Here is a 22373-nt window from a genome sequence, read left to right as displayed (position 1 = left end):
ATTAATATGGAGAACAAGATGAATGGTTCGGATCGACCATTAGAATTTTCAAAACTCCAATATTGAGCCGTAGCACGGGAGGCCTCTATGCAACCCATAGCACCGTAGCCAAGTCCTATTTATATATATATATATATATTATAAACGGTGAAAAAGGAGAAATTTGTATGCCACATTTAATATGATACTAGGTGGATCTGGCTCAATGAGTTAGATCCAATTTTTTTTTTTAAATTCAGTACAGACCAATCCTTCTATTTATTTTTTTTTAAATATTGGATTTTCATCATTGAGACCGATCCACTTTTTATCTGATTTTATGTAGCCTCTAGTCCTCTACATTTCAAAATTTCCCTCAAGGCTTATCTTTTTATTAAAATAAAATATACTCATGGATTTGGACCAGGCTTCTAAATAGCTAGCTATAGCTACGCTATAGCTTTTCCAGACCATAAACGCTAAGCTATGAGATAAAATTGCGCTAACTCAGCTACAACCGCTATAGCTATAATAGCTGACTGCTATTACCGCTATATGAGACCCGCTATAGCTACCGCTATGCTACATGATTTTTTGTTTGCAATTTATATAGACTTCTATACTTCTATTCTTATTTCTAATGCTACATGGTCTTCTACGATAAGTATACTAAACCAAACTATATGCTTCTATTTTTATTTGTGATTTATTCTATCATTATATATCGAGAAATATTCAAATACTAATTATTCATTTTGATTACTCTTTTTATAGTATTCGTTTGTAAAATTATTATCGTTCATTTCAATTGAAAGCTAATTTTGATTATTATTATAATTATAAAATGTTTAAATATGTATATTGACTTCATTTACCTTATAAAATTAATTGTTCTTTGTCTATTATAATATGTAATACCATGAAGTATAAACTATTAAATAATGTTACTTTTTACATTTTTTTCATTCTTATTTGCGTAATTGATAAAAAGTATAGACTTAGATTAATTGTCATTTAGTTGTTACATCAATTCTCTAATATTGATTATGTTGATAATTAGTAGAAATATAAAGTTTGAAAAGGAAAAATCGCTATGTGTGATAGCTTCCGCTATAGCTACGCTATTCGCAATAGCTTTTTTTTTTGGTCTCCCCGCTATGCCGCTATAATCGCTATTTAGAACCTTGATTTGGACCATTAAGTCCGATCCATATATTTGAATCGGACTTATTGAGTCAGATCTTTTTAGATTTGTTACAATTCAAATACTCTTTCTGTTTCTGTATGTACGAATTTAATAATTTCTATGGATAAAAAATTTGAATTTAATAATTTATATGGATAAAAAATTTCCTTATAAGAATTGCAACTTGAGAAGGGTAACATCTTTTTTCTTCTTGGTACCAGAACCACCTACCTCGTGATAAGGTCCAGGTGATGAGATTACTTAGCAAACCCCAAGTCCCCAACCATTGACAACCACATCTTTCACGTGCATCTCAATTTAATTATGCATTTACATTCCTACATGCAATAAAAAATTAGGCATTTCGTTCATTTAGCGTCATCATGAAGATTATTGTTCTATTAAAATAATAATGCAACCCTATCTAAGATCTTAGGGAAATTTTGATGAACTGGAATTGCTCTTTGACTAGTGCCTTTCACATGCCATGCATGTGCTGTTCATACATCTTTCCTTTTTGGATGTAATTATATTTTAAAACATGGTAAAAGACAATTATTTACAATTGAATAATGTTTAGGAGAATTTTGAAGGGAGCCAAGTTATTTGATAAACACTTATCAGTTGCCTAATTTGGCAACAAATGATGCTGTAATGTATACTTCTTTGGTGCAAAGTTTTGTATAACAATTTAATATGACCAAAATCATCTAAGTCAAAACGAAATAGATAAAAAAAAAAAAATTAACAAAAGAGGGAAAAAAAAAATGAAAAACTAAACTACAATCAGAACAACCATATACTCTTCTAAAAATGCCCTCCCATGGAATATATAATAACTCGAACCCTCTCAAGTGTTCTGAAGCACTCTATACAACTCGTCTGCTAAACCCATTAAAGTCGCGGGTTTCTGAATCAACCCGTTAATTCCAGATTGCACACACTTTTCCCACACATTCTCTTCTGCACCTGCTGTTAAAGCCACAATCAAAGGCCAACACCCACTTCGAAATTTGCGGATTCGGTTTGAAACCTCAAATCCATCAATCTGTTTCATGTTTAAATCAAGAATCAGAAGCTGAAACGGGGTTGCACCTGCACTGAGAGAGGTTAAACATTGTGTGCCAGATGCAACTGAGCAGACCCGACAACCCAATTTCTCTAAAATTTTACGGGTCACAACCCGATTGCTGGCATCCTCATCCACTAAGAGAACTCTAAGGCCCTTGAAACTAGGTGGGTTGGAGACGGCACGGATAAGCTCTGTGGATCCAGATCCAGTTCGAGCAATGGAAACTGGAGAGATCAGTTGGAGTTGGAACTGGAGGACCAGGGTTAGGGTTTGCAAAGAACCATCTGCACTTGAAGCTGACCAGATGTTTCCATTCATTGTCTGCAAAAAGAAGCAAAAAATAAATAAATTTATAATAAAACAGTGTAAAAAAAAAACATTACTACCAACCTACAGTAAAACTAATATGAGCTTAATCTGAATATTAGTTGGATCTGCTTCAATGACAAATTTAAACCATTGACTTGATCTACTCAATGAGTCAAGTGTTTGGGTTACAAATTTTAATTTTTTGTGTGCCATTCTCAACAACAACTTAATCTCAATTTTATTCAAAAGTACTCGAAAAATTAAAAACTTCAACATCAATTGCTTGGCTCGTCAATTAGTTCAAGAACAGCCAGACCCATATAGTTTTTGAAGTAAGCTCATGAAGTTCCTTTATCATATACCATAAAACTAGATTATATAAAGGATGGATGCAATCTTGACAATGGTTTAAGAAAAAAATAGAAGTAAATTGATAGGTGCATTATTGCAAAATAAATAGCATAAACGATCAAATTATTATTTGATGACATAGCTAGGACCATTAATTTTGGACGGTTGAAACTTGAAGTCACTTGATGTACAATACAACAAATAAAATAATCCCATCATTTTTTATAGGCATAATATGCAGATGATAAGATCATGCTTATAATGTTTGATTTCAAATTTAAACTTTATTTTTGAAGATTGTCAAGTGTTCGTCTTATATAAGATGCATGTGTACCAGTACATTACTAACCTGAACAAGCTTTTTGCACATGCTAAAGCTAAGACCCATCTCTGATGCTTCTGTAGTGGGTCTCCCCAAAACGCGACCAGCTGAGGAATATGAACCTGCTCTGGCATTCCCTAATTTTCTAACTCCAATCTCAAACTTAACACAAATGTATCCATCCGAAGTGCTCAATTTCCATGGGATCCACTCCTGGCCTCCCATATCCTCACTGCCATCAAATCCTGAAACATAGAAACTAACAGACCCTCCTCCACTACAACTACTAACCAATGTTCCAACCATATGCAAAATTACATGAAACACCCGTTTTTCATCGCCAATAACCTTATCGGGCAATGATTCATCAACCTGATACCCAAACCCAATGTCCCTACTATCACAGAGACTCCTGGTCACACTAACTGCCTCCTTCACCATCGAGGTCAGATCAAATGGCCTCATGACAAGAGAAAAATGTTCCTGTTGAAGAGCGGACATGTCCATTACATCACTGACCAGTGTTGATACAACCACACTGGTCTTAGCAATGGCATCAACCACAAGCTTCTGCTCAGGTTTCAGCTTCTCCATTTGGAGCATGGATACGAGGCCCACAATGGAGTGCATCGGACGTCGCATCCCTTCACTCATCGTAATCTGAAACGAACTCCGGGCTGCACTGGCCCGCACTGCCTCCTGTTGCGCCAAGAGCAAAACCCTATTTTGCTCTTCTAGTTTCTCTCTCATGAGTTGTGATTCCTCTAAAACAGAGGCATGAGAGAGAGCTACTGCAACTTGATCAGCGACCACCTCCACAATTTCCAGTTCCTGGTCACTCCAGTCACGAGAATTCTCTCTGGGCAAAACCAGTACAAGAATAGCATATTTTGCCTGAATAATTTCAGGGGTACCACCTTTGAAGTTAGAGGCTTTCAGCATTGGCATGCGGATTGCAGCAACTGGCCCAGGTTCCAGTGTGGATGACCCGCTACTCGCTAACCCAAGAACTGAATCAGGCTTGAGAATCTTTGCCCGGTTGGATCCTTTTATTTCCATCACATCTGGGTCATCAATTGAGATTGAATAAGAGTATGGATCTGATGGCGAGCTTCTCTCTATAAGCTGATGTGTCAGAATCATCTCTTTCCTACTCTCATTTGGCATCCAAACTGCGCAATTTTGCAAATTGAGAGTTTTTGAAAGCTCAACCATGGTAGTGTACAGTATGGTATGCCTATCCAGAGATTTTCTAATCTCATGGGTCAGCATGCGGACGTGCCAGCTAGCCTCCTCTTGTCTTTTCATTAACACCACTTCCCGATCTAATTCCCTTGCCTTGATTCTGAGAAAATTCTCTCTCACTTTAATTCTTAACAACTGAGGGATCAGGGTCAAAAGGGTAATTGTTGTTGCAAAGGAGACTAAAGCTGTCATGAACTTGGCCACAGTTAAACTCAGAACCAGTAAAAATGAGTGGGGCTCGTATGTAAAAACTGTGAGCAAATGGGTCAGGCCACATAGAACAATGAAGGCGCCAAATTGCAATACAATCCATTTGAAAGGGAATAGATTGGTACAAGTTGCAAAATAGAGAAGCTCGAGAGGTATAGAAAAATATGCTGCAGCTATCAAAAAGTCACTAACTTTCTGGCATTGGAGAATGCTCTCAATACTCCATGAAATCAGATCCCATCCCTCACAGTTGCACCGGCCAAGCCCGAACCCAATATCTATAGCAGAGACGGTGAAGAAGAAGGAGGTGAGCAGTAAACCATGGGCCAATGCTCTTACGATCATCTCAGTTCACAGGTTGGATCTCTTCAGTCCATTCTTACAAGTTTTTATCAATGTTTTGCCAGATATTTCTTGCTGTTCTGTTAGAGATAACAAAAAAAATACAGCTAAATTAAAAGAAAGCACCCATAATGCACTAAGCACTTTACTATTTTAGTACTTTTCTATCTTTGATGGAATAAGATCCCCTTTTGCTTAATTCGTGAAACCAACTAATACCCAATTGGATTGATAGCTAATATTCCAAAACCAGCAATTCTATTTTGATCGGGGAATAATCGCCTAACTTACCCACTAACCCACCAAACTCGAACCAAATTCTCACAAAAATTAAAAACCATCGAAATATTCTCTCTCTATTTTTTTTCATAACCTTAACAATTAAATTTTCTGGGAAAAAGATCAATCAAACTAAAAGCTCTAGTCACAGATTTCAAGTCCCTAAATTAAAAAAAAAAGAAAAGAAAAAAAGATCTTACCTTTTTTCGTCCAGCCATCCTTCTCCTCGAAGTTTCTCCGCTCCTTCAAGAAAGAAATCAACGACGAGCGAGCCCACGCAAGAAAATCTTTTAGTTCATTTTGTGAAAAGAGAGGAAGACGCAGCGACGAAGCTCCAAAGAGAAGAAAGGGGGGAAACTGGAGACCCCTACAAGAGAAAGGGTGTTTCTATTTTCACACCGCGTTTTTTCACATTCGCACGCCTTTGCCTTTGGCTATTGTCTCTGTTGTGTGCGTAGCAAAAGGAGAAAATAGGACTGTCCCGTACAGCCAAGGGGGGATGAACGAACAATTGAATATCAGTGAACTAACCATGCTGCTGCTTGTACCCGAAAAGCTACCAAAATTGGTCGCCTAGATATTTTTGCCATTAGAATTGTTTCGCCTCGCCCGAATAATTCACACAGAATGAGCTGTTATTCCCAATCTGAATTATATTTTGCCATGAGAATTGTTTCGCTTCGCCCGAATAATTCACCCAGAGCAAATTTCAATGTATGCTAGTAGGGGAGTCCACATCAGCTGTTTTTCCAATCTTTCGATCTGGACCGTCCATTTCAAAACAAATCGTACTATGTCGGCTCATTTAGGAGTGGGGGCGGTTTGAGATGCATTGGACCAAATTAGATCTCACGTCTGATAAGAGCCGTTTAATCACATCAATATTCGTGCGCACTTTATCTATATGAATCATTAAGCTGTCAACGTCAATTAACGCAGATTGAACGGTTCTGATCCGAATCGGTCAAACTGCCACCAATTTCGATCAAAGCTATTTGATCCATAGTGACAAGATACCCGAATTATACCCGAATTATATCCGTTTAATTCTTTTTTGAGGTGATGCCGAACCGAACACCGAATTATTCGGTTAACCGAACTTTGACCGAATTAAATCCGAATAATTTCCGAATTTTACGAACTTTTCCCGAATTTTACGAATTATTCACGAATTTTTCCAAGAACAATTATTTTTTTGTTTTTTTATTTTTTTGCTCCCTTGCAGGAATGAGATTTCTGATCCGGATAATTCCGAATCATTCTCGAATTATACCCGAATCACGAATTTTTGATCTCGCCGAACCAAACCTGAATAATTCATTTGTCACTATGATTTGATCCGCGTCAATATTTGCAGACGATCCGTACAAATTTTTAAGCTGTCAGCACGGATCTTTATGAAAAGCTAACTGTTCCGATCAGATATTGGACTGAATTTGATCCACTCCAATGTTGTAATATTATTTAGGGATGGTTTGATGACGTTGGCGAAAAAAATCTGGTGTTTGGTTATGTTATATACTTATATCCACTGTTGTAAATAACGGTATGTGGTCATTGGACGGACAGAGTATCGTCAAACAATTAATCGGAAAAAATTGGCTATAATCGAAAATAATCGGTAAATTAGTTAGAAAAATTCATGACAATTTAATTACTGTCAACGACTAATCGGCCGATTAATCGATCTAAATAAACGTTTTTTACAACTTTGCTTATATCATATGATCTAAATCTAAACACAAGATTGTGTGACGCAAATAAAAAATAACAGTGAAAACAGATTACGGACGAATGGATGACAAGTGTCCTTTCATTCACCTCCGCTTTCCGCCATTTTAAATATATCAAATTAACACATACTTTTTGAAGGTTAATGACTTGATTGCCTATCTTAACCAATTTTAAAAAATATATATGGATATCAACATTCATATATTTATTCAAAGAAACACTTCATTATCACATTAAATAATATTGCTATGCTCAACAACACCTAAATATAATAAATTATCACATTATTTCATACAAATAGATAAAGCAAAAAAAAAAAAAAAAAGACACATACCCCAACATGACCGGCGTACAAGCAGAAACGGAATGAGGAAGAGGAATATGGCGTAAACGGTCGAATATAGATCGGATAGTGATTTTACCGTATTCTTATCCTTTATAATTTTTTGGATACAAATACATATACGGATACGTTCATCAAAATATATATCTATATGTAATTTAATATATCATTGGTATAATATGCAATTTAATAAATTAATTTAAGAACATATAATAAATTAATTTAAGAACATATAGTAAATTTTTTGTGGTTTAAGAGTGTAAACGGTCGGATAAAGATAGTTAAAAGTCTTACCGTATTTTTATCTATTATAATTTTTTGGATACGGATACGGATAGTCTCATATATAGATACGGATAAGATAATTTAGATAATTTTCTGAATTAAGATCCGGACGAAATCAGATAATATCCAATCCGTGTACACCCCCTAAATATGGGTCAATTTATCTTTTTAAAAAAAAAAATTATACTCATATATGTTTTTTCTATATATTTTAAAGTAAAATAGCATAGTAATGTAAAATTAATCTCCATTCCTCGCAAAAAAATATTTATATAATTGACTTCTATAGTTCGGAATTCTGACTCCGCCCCTAATACAAGTCTTAGACATTTCCCTCGTACAATTATTAGCATTTCTCTTTTCTTGAAAGGTTGAATTTAGAGGACTAAGTAGGTCCAAACTAAATGTAGTTACTATTGTGTTCACTTAATTTTGGTTTATTCACTTCAAACTTTTTATTCTGGTCCAATTTTCGGATTGATTTCACGAAAATTAGTTCTTTAAAAATAGAATTAGTGCCAAACGTCTAGTGACTCCAGTCCCTATATTATTACCTCAGAATGTACGAGCTTTATTTGATATATACTTCAAATTTTGAAAAGTAATTTGATTAAGTCCAATAGTATGAATTCAGTGCTATTTCAATCTATATATCATCAATTTCAAATAACGAACTTAAACCATTTTGATCCAATCTATTTCATTAGCTGCAAATTTAAATGCAAAATTTATAATTTTTCGAATTTATTTAGTATCAACTATCAAGTCGTACGATAAAATGCAGGAGCTTTTAAGTTAATTTTTCAATATTTTTTTACTGTTTGACTTGGTACTCAAATAACTCGAAAAAAATACAAATTTATATGTAAAGATATTACTCATAAAGTAAATCGATTTGAACAGTCTGGATTTCTCGTTTGAAGTGTATCCAATAAATTTTGAAATTGATGTCATATGATGCCAATATCATACTAGTCAAATTCAATTTTATTATATGTAAAATATATTTTCTCACAAACCGTCACAAAAAAAAAATGTTTAACCTATTCTAGTTAGATGAACGCAATGTATTTTAAATTTCATATACTCACAAATCTATTCAATTTTATTAATTTTTTTTAAACTCATTTTAAATTTATAAAGTTTTCATTTTACCATCTAATAAAACAATATACATAGCATATTTAAAAAATAATGTGCAATCATCTAATTGGCCAGTTGTGAAGATAAATAATTTATTTTCTTACTTGCGATGCACACACAAGTGTATGCCTAGCTAAATACCACTTATATATGCTACAAGTAGAGAAATGAATTATTTACACTAACAAAACTGATCTATTGAAAAACTGAGCATTTTTCTTACACATGCTACATGTTTTTTTTAATAAAAATAAAATGAGAATTTTATAAATTTAAAATGGATGTTGACAGAACAAAAACAATAAATTGAAGGACAAAATAAGAACAATAAATTAAAATGGATGTTGATAGAACAAAAACAATAAATTTTATAAAGTTAACATGTGAGTTTTTTGAAATTTGAAACAAAACAGATAATTAGCTATTGAAGGACAAAATAAGAAAGAAAAGTAACTAAACTAATCAACTTAAAAAATGATTATCAAATTTCTAATAAAATAGCTCTTTATATTTTTTTTTATTTTTTTTACTATTTTTTAGATAGGTACAAAATTACTACTCTAGATCATCCAAAAACATTAATTTTGTACCTATTTAAAAATAGTAAAATTTATTAAAAAATATATATATATAATTTGGTCTCTAAGTACATTTTAATATGGATATCATGTAGAGTGGTTCTGATCGACTGTTTAATCTTTGAAAACAGAGATAGAGATGTAGGGTATGGTTGGGGCACAAAATCAATAGTGCATTTTAACCCTACTCTTTCAATTGTTTGAAGTCAATCTGATAGATTTTTTAGTTTAGTTCACAAAGCGACTTAATTAATTTAAAAACACCCTAGTTCTACTCGACTAGTAGAACTATGGTGTTTTTAAGTTCACCAAACTCTTTGTGAACTAACTCTAAGATCTATTAAATTGGTTTCAAATAAGAAATTCAAATCATTGAAATCCATCAACCTTACGGGTGATGCGTCTATATGTGAAAATTTTAAATTTTTGAATTAATTTTGTCTAGAGTCAAGTGATAAAAAGAACATTCAAAATATATAAATGCATTAAAATTAATTCACAAACTTTCTAATTTTTCACCGCTTGACTTATTACTAATTAATTTGGAAGTTCAAGATTTTTGCATGTAGACACATCACTAGTAAATTAGATGAGTTTTAACAGTTTAGATTCGTCATTTGAAATCAATACAATAGATTTTAAAGTTGAGTTCACAGAGAAACTTGATATACTTAAGCACGAAAATAAATTTGTTGTTATTCCTTTGGGATAACAAGACTCTGTTATTTCTCATTCAGCCATTCAATTTTATTAAGATTCGTGTACCATAAAGTATATTCGTTGTTTTTTAATGCCTGAATGAAGAATAATAGAGTCATGTTATTCCTGCAGATTTATTTCCCTTTTAATAACACCTGGACTCAACCATTCCATTCCAACTATTCAATGCATGAACTGGAATTATTCAATGCATGAACTGGAATCCACCACAAGAATAAAATCAAACAACAATTAGATGCATGCATTCGATGAATTTACTACAAAACAAAAAAAAACACACACACACACATAATCGGTGCGCAGACTCAGTACGCGCACGGATCGGTGTGCATACTCAGTATGCCTTCCTATTTAGATCCGTACGCATACTGGGTATGTGTTCGTGATATAGAGTATAGACTTTCCATTTCCAAGCGTGTGAAAAAAGAGAAATAACAATTCCCCAGACCTATTAACGACATGAATTCAAAATTTTCAAGAAAAGAACCAACACATCATGTGCATAGATTGAAAATCGAGGGCATGACTCGAAAATAGATGTACTGATCACTACTAAGTACTAATTCACTAGCCAATGGCAATAGGCATGAAATGGTTGAGTCCAGGTGACATGCACCAAATGGGTGTTTGGGACCCAGATTAAGGCACACAATCGACAACAAGTACCAACTTGACAATTGGTTCTGTTGTTCATTTGCTTTGCTGTTAATTGATCTATTTAATGTCTATATTGGAATTTGGAAGTAGTTCTAGCACGCTTCAAGCAACCCAACTTGAAGGAATCCAATAATAATTTCTCCAAAAAGTCCTTTATGTGTACCCCATGACATGCTATCTCTCACCTTTTTTTCTTTTTTCTTTTTTTTTTTAAAATAGAATTAATTTTAATTATTTTAAGAAAACAAGCACCATTAATTTAGTTTTAAAAAAAAAACAGTTCTACCGAGGGAGAAGTTAAATTTTGTTCTGAGACATCTGCATTAGTCATTTCTACTTATTTCTCTCTCCACTGATCTCTAGAATCGATGGAGCTGTCTTTTCGAAAAATAAAATCAATGGTGCTTGTTCTGTTAGAATAATTAATATTGTTTCTATTTATAAATCTCTCAATTGCTATTGCTTTTAGAAAAAATGAATGTATTAAATTAACTTAAAAGCTCACACGTTTGACCGCTTGACTTGATATTAAATAAATTCGTAAAATTATAAATTTTGCATGTAATGCACAACTAATAAAGTAGATTGGTTTAAATGGTTTGGATTCACCGTTTGAAGTTGATTCGATAGGTTTTAGAGTTTGTGTTATATAGGCTGAAATGACACTGATGTTATACTAGCCATACTCAACTATGGTAAGTCAAATGTACAAATTTGTTCAGTCCAGCAATTTGATTACCTTATCCATTTTTTTAGCTTAATTATTATTGTCAAGATTATTAAGTTAATTAATTTTCAATAAATATCAACTCCAAACCAACATTGTAACAAACAAGAATTTATTTTTCCAGATTTTAGTATACTATTACTACTCAATCAAGCAAAGATAGAAATAAAATAAAATACATTTTTCAATTTAATTTATCAATATTCCGCATGAACGATCTTGGGCTCTGAGGCTCTCGACTGTTCCTCTTGATATCGATTTCATAAAAAAAATCAACATGCAAAATGCAAAAACGCCTTTAATCATTTCTTTCCACCAAATACGAACCCATGATCCTTAATTATTATTTTATTAATATCTTTAGATTTCTACTAAAACCAACATGCATGCATTCATTTGTGGCTCCAGTTACACACATAGTCGCCGAATTTTTTTTTTTTAATCTACCATAATATTAATAAAAAAAAAACCATAATTTTGGAGGAATTCCATCAATATTCAGACCGCACAGACAATCCGCGATCTCATTTAATAGGGATTGTAGAGCCAATATGTGGACCTAGACTGGAGTCCGCAGAACTCAGGACCATCAATTTCATTTGGACAGTGTCTCTATAGCAGTGTCTCTATAGTATTTTCGGACTATAAAAACTATAGCACTATAGACATTATAGCATGCTATAGCAACACAATATGTAATAACGTTGTTTTTTCGACTATTCTATCGTGATGCGATAAATATTATTTAAATCTTTGACAAAGACACATCATTAATGATCAAAGCCAACTAAAACACTCATATCTATTTTGTATATTATTATTTCTGATCTTGATCTATATTCTTCTGTTCCACACTTTTTTTATTTTTTTATTTTGATATAACAACCCTCGACAGACGTTTTGTTTCTTCTCTCATCAAACTCTTTTGTACTTCGTTCTTGTCAGATCAATTTTTCTGTTTGGTTTGGCGCGATTACAGAATAAAATCCTCCATCATATTTTGTACGATAAAATGTGTACGCTTCGGATCTACACCAAAATTTACATTTATTTAAAAATAATTTTACTAATCTTTTAGATAAGTGGCAAATTATCTGATCTAAAAATTCTGAATCATTCAAAAATAATGATTTTCTACTTATTTAAAAAATAGTAAAAATATTATAAAAATATACAAAATTTCATATCAAAGAATATTATAAACTGGCTTTGTAAACTAATTAAAATGCCACCTTCTTAAACTGGTTATGTAACAAATAATTAAGGAAGCAATTTGTTTTCATATGCTGTTGATATTAAACCTGTTTTGCATGGTGTTAAGGTGCCAAATTTGGTTGATGCTTGAATTATAACAATATAACAATGAAGATCATGAAATGGCTCTCTCCATTTGTCTGAAAATTTATTCTTCTTCAAAGTCTTTATTCTAAAAAGAAAAAAGAAAAAAAAGTTGAGTAGGTCAGAAATAAAATCCAATTTGAATCAGCAATATAGGAGCTTCCCAGGAGGTCACTCATTCTAGTATTACTCCTGTTCAATCCGTGAGAGTTTCATTTCCATAAAGATATATATATTTTTTTACCCTTGGCTTTCTAAGTCTATCACGAACCCTTTTTTTTTTTCTGACTTAAGACAGAATGTGTATAAACTAGATAGACAGAGTTTGAAAATTAATTTAGGTTTTTATAAAGAAAACCTTGGAAAAAACTTTGGCACCTTAACACCACGCAAACATAGAAAATTTTATTGATATGCATGTACATGAGGAACTACATTTCTATTTTTGTGAAGAAATGAGGACTCAATTGCTGAAGAACATGCATGTGCAAATGCTGTAGGAACTGCCCCCACTGCATAGCATGCTTTAATTGGAATGTAGATGATGCATTGTTAAGTCCAAAAAGCACAACTCTAAAGTCTAAATACATGCATGCAAGTATGCAACCTCTCATAAGTGTGAAATGAGAAAATAAATCTGTTGCAATTCTGAAACCAGTGAACAGTAACTCTGAAATTCCTGTAATTCGAATCTAACCGTCGAATTTTTCGAAAACGCATCTCGAAACAACTGGTTTTTCCTAGCATGCATCTTGAAATATATAGTTTGCCGGTTAGATTCAGATTGCTGAGATTTCAAAATTACTATTCACTAGTCTCGTATTTATATTTTTCTTCAAATGCAACAAGATTTAAGAAGTAAGTTTTAATTGCTTGGAGATTTTGATGGAGACGCAGCAGAGAGCGTCGTTGTTGCTAGTTTTATAAAGAAAGCATAATTCTTTAGGCATCCTAGTTTTTTGGCTTGGAACAACTATTCTTTTGCCCATAATATTTTTGGTATTAAATATTTTCTGAGAATTATGATTAGTATTTTCTGAAATATGTTGTCATAATCTTAAAAAATGTAGATTGATAAAGAGATGATATGTAAGAAAATAGCGATATGCTTCATGACTTCTGAAACAATAATTTTTTTTTTTTTTTGGAAAAAGAGTATCGCATTTTTTTATGTAAATACAGTTGAGAACCCGAATTTTTTATTAATCGAAAATAAAAAAATATCGCGAAAGGGGATTGTTTTGCTAGAAAATTGAAATATAGAAATAATGAGAGTGATTATTCCGTTCTCAGATGATACAAAATTTCCCGTCGAGATTAATGTCCTGCTAATTCAAATCCTTAATCCCGCTAAGTAGGAAAAAAAAAATATTTTGGACGGGATAGATTATCATGTCTAGCACTGTAGCATTTTTAAAAAAAAAAATTTTGGTTTCATATAAAAGAATGAAAAAAAAAACCAAATTTTTTTTCTAGAGTGCTGGACGAGATGGTTTATCTCGTCCAGTATTTTTTTTTTCTTTTAGTTAGATTTAGGGGTGTACAACGGACGGGTCGATGATATTTTATTAAAATTTGAATCTAACCCGATTACACCGGGTTAAAAAAATTCTTTACTTGACCCAACCATACCCAACCCAACCCATCTATTTTTTTATATACGGGTTATTACGGGTTATGCGGGTTAGACGGGTTCAACGGGTTATAATTTTGATCGAAAATCTATTATATATCTTTTTACTATTTTTATTAAAACTAGGTACAAATAAAAGTGACAAACATAAATAAAATATAAATCATTTAGCATATCACATCCATAACAAAGAAAACATATCCAGAATGTAACATCCTAAAAAAAAAGCAGCGACATATAATGAAGCACTATATATTAAAATGTTAAAATCATATGTGCCAATGAACACAATTATTTAAATATTTTAGTAAATAGCAACTTTTGCAAGTTTATTCAAAGATTGATAAAGAAAATTAAGATAACATAAGTCAGTTATGTATTTTTGCAAATAACTCATGTGCAACATATAGAATAAATAAATTCCAATGTACATGGCAGCATAAAAAATTGAATGTCACACTATAAAATCTTACACATTGTTTTATCAATGAAGATAATGGTAACCTCAATGCAAGAAAGACAAAAAAAAAAATGTAGAAACATAGATTTGAGGCCGGATCTGGATATAAACGGGTTGTTAAGAGCAAACTCATGACCCTACCCAGAATAACGGGTTTGTCAAAATCCAACCCGTACCCGACCCAGTAACATCTAAACCAGGTAAAATACGGGTCGGGTCATACGGGTTGGGTGGGTTGACAGTATTTTTGTACACCCCTAGTTAGATCGCTAATTAGAGTCAAAATTAATGGGACGCGATGATTTATCCCGTCTAGCTAAAGTGTCTGAATGGAATAAACCATCCCGTTTTTTCTATATTTTGATTTTCGCGAATTTTTTATTTATTTTCTATTAATAAAAATATCGAATTGAGAACAAGCCGACCATAATCCCCATCAAATTTTAGATCCAACTTCGGTTTTTAAAATCCCATCTTCGCTTAACCAAGTTGCTAATAATTTAGGCCCTTTTAGAGAAACTGGAGAACTTAACATTTTCAGTGGGCCGGTCTAATGGGCCGATTCCATATTTAAAATTTTGGTGGATTTGCTTCATTTGTTTGTCATTAATACGACCCAAGTCGTTACTTGTATCGATCCTTCAACCCGAGAAAATCTGAATCCAACCAACAACTAACAACCACATGCATTCAGAAATTCAGTTCTTGCAATTAATCTCTCTGTGTGGAACAACTGGAAGTATCCAGTATACCCTTCGGAATTACATTTATGTTGATATTAAAGACGGAACGCTTCTCAAATTGTGTTAAAATATGAAACACATAATTTAAATTATAACGGCTAGTTTATTTAATAAATTAGAAAATAGTGTACTATAGAAAATAATGTAATGTAGGAAATAGTAGTGCACTGTAATTAATAGAAATATATAAGAAATAGTGTATTAATTCTAACAGCTAAATGTTTTGTAATTATAAATAAAGATACATGTAAATTAAGCTGAAAATAAAATTACAATAATAAGTTGTTTTCTTAAATCTCTTCTTTCTTACAAAAATAACAAATTAAAAGAGTTTACTTAGATTAAGAATTAGATATGCCTGTAAGTTAAATGAAGTTTGTTGGATAAAAATAAAGCCTGTGTTGCTGCTGTGAAAAACCCATACTTCATTATGAAGCTCATATAAATGTATAGCAGCAACACAAGCTTAAGCTTGAATTTTTTGTACCTGCACATTACTTTTATTCCATTTTGTACACATATATATACTTTTGAAGGAGATCCATCTCGATCTGTCTCAATCTCCCTTATTTTCCAGTTTTGTTCAAGAGAGGAATATTGAGACATCATGCTTTGGAATAAGAGGTTTAATATAAGGAGGTGGAGAATATATAAGGTGCAAAATAAGGCATTTTACTCTAAATTTCCATTCTATAAATAGAGATGGACTAAAGTGCAAAATAAGAAAATTTACTCTAAATTTTCATTCTAATTTTAATTTTCACCTTTTCAAATTCCACTTAGTTTCAATTATATTCAACACCGACTCTACTATAATATAATTTCAACCATGTAGAATTTATATTTTCCTCTTAAAGATACAATAAGGCATTTTATTTCGCATTAGTTGTTCATGTTTAGCGTTTCTCCAATCCTAGACCTATTCTAAGTTGTTGATAAACAAATACATTATTTTCTTAAATTATTTTAAATATTCATGAATATTTAACCAACATAAAAATATATATGCATTATATTGTTGGTACATAGAGCTTTCTCTTTCCTTTTTGTAAAAAATAAGACAATTGGTGTTGTTTTATACCCTTTAATTGCCTTCTAGCTAATATATATATCCTCCAAGGGTCTTGATTTACTGTTTTTTTTTTTTTTTCAGAATTATGCTCAGCCGTTGAATTTCCAGATATCACATAGATGAATTTTCCAAATTATGAGCTTCAACACTTAAGTATCCATTGGTCGCACCGCATATGATTCCAGTGCCCGTAGACCGCGCGTTGCACCCGTGGAACGCGCCTCTGAACCACGCACGGCACCTGCGGACAGAGCCTGTGCACCGCGCACCCTTTTTCTTCTTTTTTTCTGCTGAAGGCGGGATTCAAACCCAGTTGGATTCTGTTGGTGCCAAAATTCTTACCACTACACTAGAGTTCACATGTGTTATCTTGTAGATAAATATAGTATTTAACTATTTTTCTCTACAAATTTGATTTAAATTATCTCTCCTCCTTATTAAGGAGCTTAATGATTTCTACTACATAATTTGCTCCCGTTGCTGTGCACGGGCACGATTACTAGTATATATATATATATATATATATATATATATATATATATATATATATGAGGAGGGATCGAGTTACAACACTTTTGAGTTACAACAAAGTTACAACATCTATTTTTTTCATTTTCAAAGTCCAAATCGTCGATCCAAACCGTTAGATATTCAATCTATATTAAAATGTACTTGGAGACCAAATTTTACATTTTTCGGAATTTTTTTGCTATTTTTTAAGATGGGTACAAAATCACTGTTTTTTAATGGTGCAGAATTTTAATAAAAATAATGATTTTGTACCCATCTTAATAAATAGCAAAAAAATTCCAAAAAAAATATAAAATTTGGTTTCCAAGCACATTTGAATATAGATTGAATATCTAACGGTTTGGATCGATGATTTGGATTTTGAAAATGAAAAAAAAATAGATGTTGTAACTCGATCCCTCCTCTCTCTCTCTCTCTCTCTCTATATATATATATATATAGAGAGAGAGAGAGAGAGAGAGAGAGAGAGAGAGTGACTAATGTGCATTCGTATGCATATGGTTCAAATTTGAAATTTCAAAATCCAAAACGTCGATCCGAACCGTTCATCTTGTTCTCCATATTAATATGTGCTTGGAGACCAAAGGTTACATTTTTATGAATTTTTTTACTATTTATTAAGCCACTTTGAAATTTCAAATTCAATTTGATGTTAGGTCAGAGTCGTTTGATAAGCATCAAGATTCATATGAACAACTTTAAAATTCGTGCAAATCAAGTGCGTACGAATCTTAATGTAGACCGGATAGCACAACCGGACATCTGATCGATTAGACGGCTCCCATCGGACCGTACCCACTTCTTCCAAACTACCCAACAAAATGTATTAATTGCACAAAATAAGGATAATTGATATTTAAAAAAAAATAACATGAGATATCATTTTTATTTTATAGGTCGGATCAGTAACAAAATTATATATCCTCATTCTTTCTAATTTATAATTAAGAACCGTTAGATATAAATCGGACGGAGGAGATATGAGAGAAGAGATGCGAACCATCCGATATGGGATGTTACTGTAGCACTACAGTAACTTCTTCTTCCAAAATTAGATAGATTGATAGATACGAGACGTATATATATATATATATATATATCTTTTCTTTGATGTTTTATATAGTGACATGACTGATGGAATGTGTTCATGGTATGAATGACACCTTGACCAATCATGAGACCTCTGCCTAGCTCTGCCTCTGCCTCTGCCACAAATTAATTCCTTCATCCAATCAAAAGTTAGCTCAACCTCATGGACATACATGCAATGACAGACCAAATAGTAACCCTAGTTAGATTATCATATCAAGCTGGTACGGTGGCCTCATGACTGATATAGATAGTAAGCTTAATCACACACTTTACACTAGTTCGGCTGAGGCGCCTGAAATTTGGTCAAAATATGCAAAGTTGGGGTTTTGAGCAAAAGTGCAAAACGCAACATATCAAAATCATTTCTGGGGAAAATTCTGCAACATTGGCTGGGACTGCCTATTAATAATGGCTTCTATTAAATAGCTAAAAGATCCTTTTGTCTCTTCTAACGATCGATATATATATATATATATATATATATATATTATTCATTGGAAATTAAAATAGCAAAATTTGAATGCTGCATGTTAATGCCTATAGCTAGGTTCTTGCCATTGTGGCATGCATTTTTCTGAAAACATAGAAATTATAGTAGAGCTAATAAATGATTCCTTAGAAAATGATCCGCATGCAGCTAGTCACCGAATATTTATATTAATTGTAGAAAAATATATAAAAGATTGTGATATTTAACAAATTTCAGAGATATAAAAGATTTAGCAATGAATAATTATCAGGTAATTAATTATTGTGGTGGCGCTATAACACCAAATAAATTGACTTTTTCTATATACTATTTATTCTATGTTGATTTGTGAGAGTAATGGTATTAACAACACTAGTTGTTTTATTAACACAACACATTCAAATATTTTAATTATTTAGACAATTTGCCCTTTCCTGTTTATTTCCTTTTCAAAATAAATCTTTTATAGATATTAATGCTATCTATATTTCCTTCTCTGTTTATTTTTCTTTTGTTAACATCAAAATAGTAAGTATATTAATTACCATATATGTGGTAGATTTTTATAGCAAAAGTAATTAAAACAATTAAACAATAAATTCATCAAACAAAGTTTCATGTCTCGTATATATGTGACCCTTGAGCGTCTGATTTCTTCTCCACAAAAGTAACTGTCATGATTCTTCAATCATCACCATGATTAAATTACCGAACTTCAATTCCGTCCGAGCATATTGTTAGACTTGTTAGACATGTTAGACATTCAAATTATGAAAGTCAAACGTAAATGAGAGTTCAGAGTTGATCATATAAAATTTTCATATTGTAAATGAATGTCAATTTTACAGTATCCATAACAATTTACTCCAATTATATAAAAAATATTAAATAAACATAAAAAGTAAATTTACTCCAATTACATGTAGATCAACTTTTTTTTTCTTAAAAGATCAAAGCATGTTTTATTAATATAAATCTCAGTAACTTACATACAAATGCTACATGATTTGATAGCAGTATGTTTTTCACTGCTTGCTAAGCAGTCACAAAATAAAATTTTCAATAGTTAAAGCCTGCACGGCTTAGATCAAATACTGAAGTAAGACAAAACAGTACTCATATAAAAACAACAATACACGTAGGCACCAGAACATCTACTAGGAGTTTGACAATCTCCATAAAAAACATTAACCACTAAAAATAAGCGACTCATATGGACTACGGAAGGTAAATGGGGTCAATTAATTAAATCTGCCCCTGCTTCTTCTTCATCTGTTTGATTTAAATAATGACAAAACAAAATTATAATTTGTTTCTTTCAGTTTTATTTAGATACAAATATAGATCAGAAAATATATAACTAGAAGAATAATTAAAAGAACCTCAAGCAATATAACTGTGCTGTTATGGATAAATAAGCATACATATACCAAATTATTTATTGAATTTATCGGAAAGAATAATGATAAAGACAATAAACTGGTTCATTCTCATGGGGTGATGATATTAAAACAACTTAATTTTATATTGACACAACATCATCAAAATATTTTACTATATAGACAATTTTACCCTTCATTAAGTGTTTCCTTTAAAAACCAATTCTCTCTCATATATTAGCACATAATTGTTTTTCCTTAAAAGTTATGTTTTATAAAGTATGTTACTTCATAAAAAATATGTTTTTTTTATCATATATTATTTTAAAATATGTTCCTTAAAATTTATAATAAAATATGTTTATAAACGTTATGTTATCGTATAATAAGTATTCATTATTTATTTTAATCAAATGTTAAAGATTTTTTGAGAAAATTACAACAGTGAATTGATTTTATTATATTATTAAAATTTATCAACATTGTATATATCGATTTATTTTATACAACTTCACAAAAAAATATTTAACAATTTACTATAAAAAGTTTGTCTATTAACATTTTATCTTCTTTTTTACGCAATAACACTAAGAAAACAACATTATTATTTATATAAAAAAACATACTGAATGCAAATTATCATGAATAATTTGACATTCAACTTATAATTAAAATAATAAATTGAAAGTACAACAAAAGACTACAAACTAACAAATTTATTTGGTCGCAATCCGCAAATTGTTAGCATAGATAGCTTTTAGCACCATATAAATTACGAACAACAAGAAGTATATCATCACGATTTTCAAACTTCAAATTAAGAAGTTGATTGCTTTCATTTGCATAATTCAAAACTTGATTTTCAAGGTTTTCTTCTGATAAGTTAGGGGATTGATAGATCTATTCAATTAACAAATATAAATTAATTACAAAACATCAATAAAAAAATTGCTAACAATTTTAATTAAAATAGACTAATAGATTATAAGTATCAAAATAAAGAAGAAAAAAATTTAAAAAAATTTAAAAAAATGTTTGAGTTGGAATATATCATTTATTAAAGCAAGTGTATCTTAATATAAAAATAAATAAATTCACAAAAAAAGTTAAATACGTACCATGAGTCATGAGAAAAAGGAAAGATCAACAAATTTATGTAGCTTTTGATTTTATATGAATGCAAAATATAAAAAAAGGGAAAAAAAATCTAGTAATTATGGAAACTAAATAATTTAATGATCACTATATTAATTACATTATGAACAAAATGGTAGTTAGAGAAACATTTAATGAGGGTTAAAATTGTCCATACATTAAATTTTTGTAAAATTGTTGTGTTAATATAAACATCTGTAGTGTCGATATGCCTACCCATTCTCATGTCACTCAATGGATGAAATTTTAGATTTTTTTTTCCATCCTCCTTTAAAAGGTTTACAAAATAAGAAGCGAAGATCGAACAGTTATAGAAACCAATTAATAATAAATGATCATAGCATATAATTACATAAAGGATAGATACATAGATAGCTATAATCGATATTTATGAAGGGACAAAATTGTCCATTCCACTCAATTATTTGAAGATGTTGTGTTAATAAAATAAATTGTGGTGTTAATATCACTGCCCTTGATTTGTGATTGGTAGCTGTTGTTGTTTCAGACTTTTAGTTTTGTTAGGGTCAATCTGATACTTCTTGTTTAGGTTTTGATTTGTAATACTGGTTATGGTACCAGATGTTTGGTATCATATATATACCAAAATTTTTTTTATTTCAATATAGAAATTGGTGGACCCCACCTACTTCAATAAAAAACATTGACTTTTGTTTATATTATAAATTATTAATATTTGATATTTTTTTCAGAATATTAATAGTAATGTGGAAACCAGTATGCAAAATTTTCTGGTGAATGAACTTTTCTTGATATATATAAAAAAAAGTATCACAAAAAATATTCATTAGTAGAAAAAAAATAAAAATCGAACAAACAAATTAAATCCTATTTACAATTATATTCCCAATGTTTCTTTTATGTTTTTCCTTCTGTTAGTAACTATACATACACTAATTTCTCCACATGAATCTGTAGCTTTGTACTTCTGTATGCATGCACCGTTGCACCTATTTTGTTGAGTACATATGACAAATCCATCACTACTACATAATAAG

At 31.3% G+C, this 22373-nt stretch overlaps 1 protein-coding gene across 1 annotated transcript; it reads right to left on the bottom strand.

Annotated features, from left to right (window-relative positions):
* Positions 1 to 1770: 1770 nt before the first annotated feature.
* LOC144561380 (ethylene receptor 2-like) lies at positions 1771 to 5818 on the bottom strand. Its single transcript, XM_078310345.1, has 3 exons — positions 5496 to 5818; positions 3247 to 5096; positions 1771 to 2558 (listed from the first exon to the last, which is right to left on the bottom strand). The coding sequence occupies exons 2-3, from the start codon at positions 5017 to 5019 to the stop codon at positions 2016 to 2018; spliced, it is 2316 nt and encodes a 771-aa protein (XP_078166471.1). The 5' UTR covers positions 5020 to 5096; positions 5496 to 5818; the 3' UTR covers positions 1771 to 2015.
* Between the last annotated feature and the right edge of the window lie 16555 nt (positions 5819 to 22373).

This window comes from Carex rostrata, chromosome 11 (assembly GCF_964058835.1).
Source record: "Carex rostrata chromosome 11, lpCarRost1.2, whole genome shotgun sequence".
NCBI lineage: Eukaryota > Viridiplantae > Streptophyta > Magnoliopsida > Poales > Cyperaceae > Carex > Carex rostrata.
This window is presented reverse-complemented; position numbering and strand designations above follow the sequence as displayed.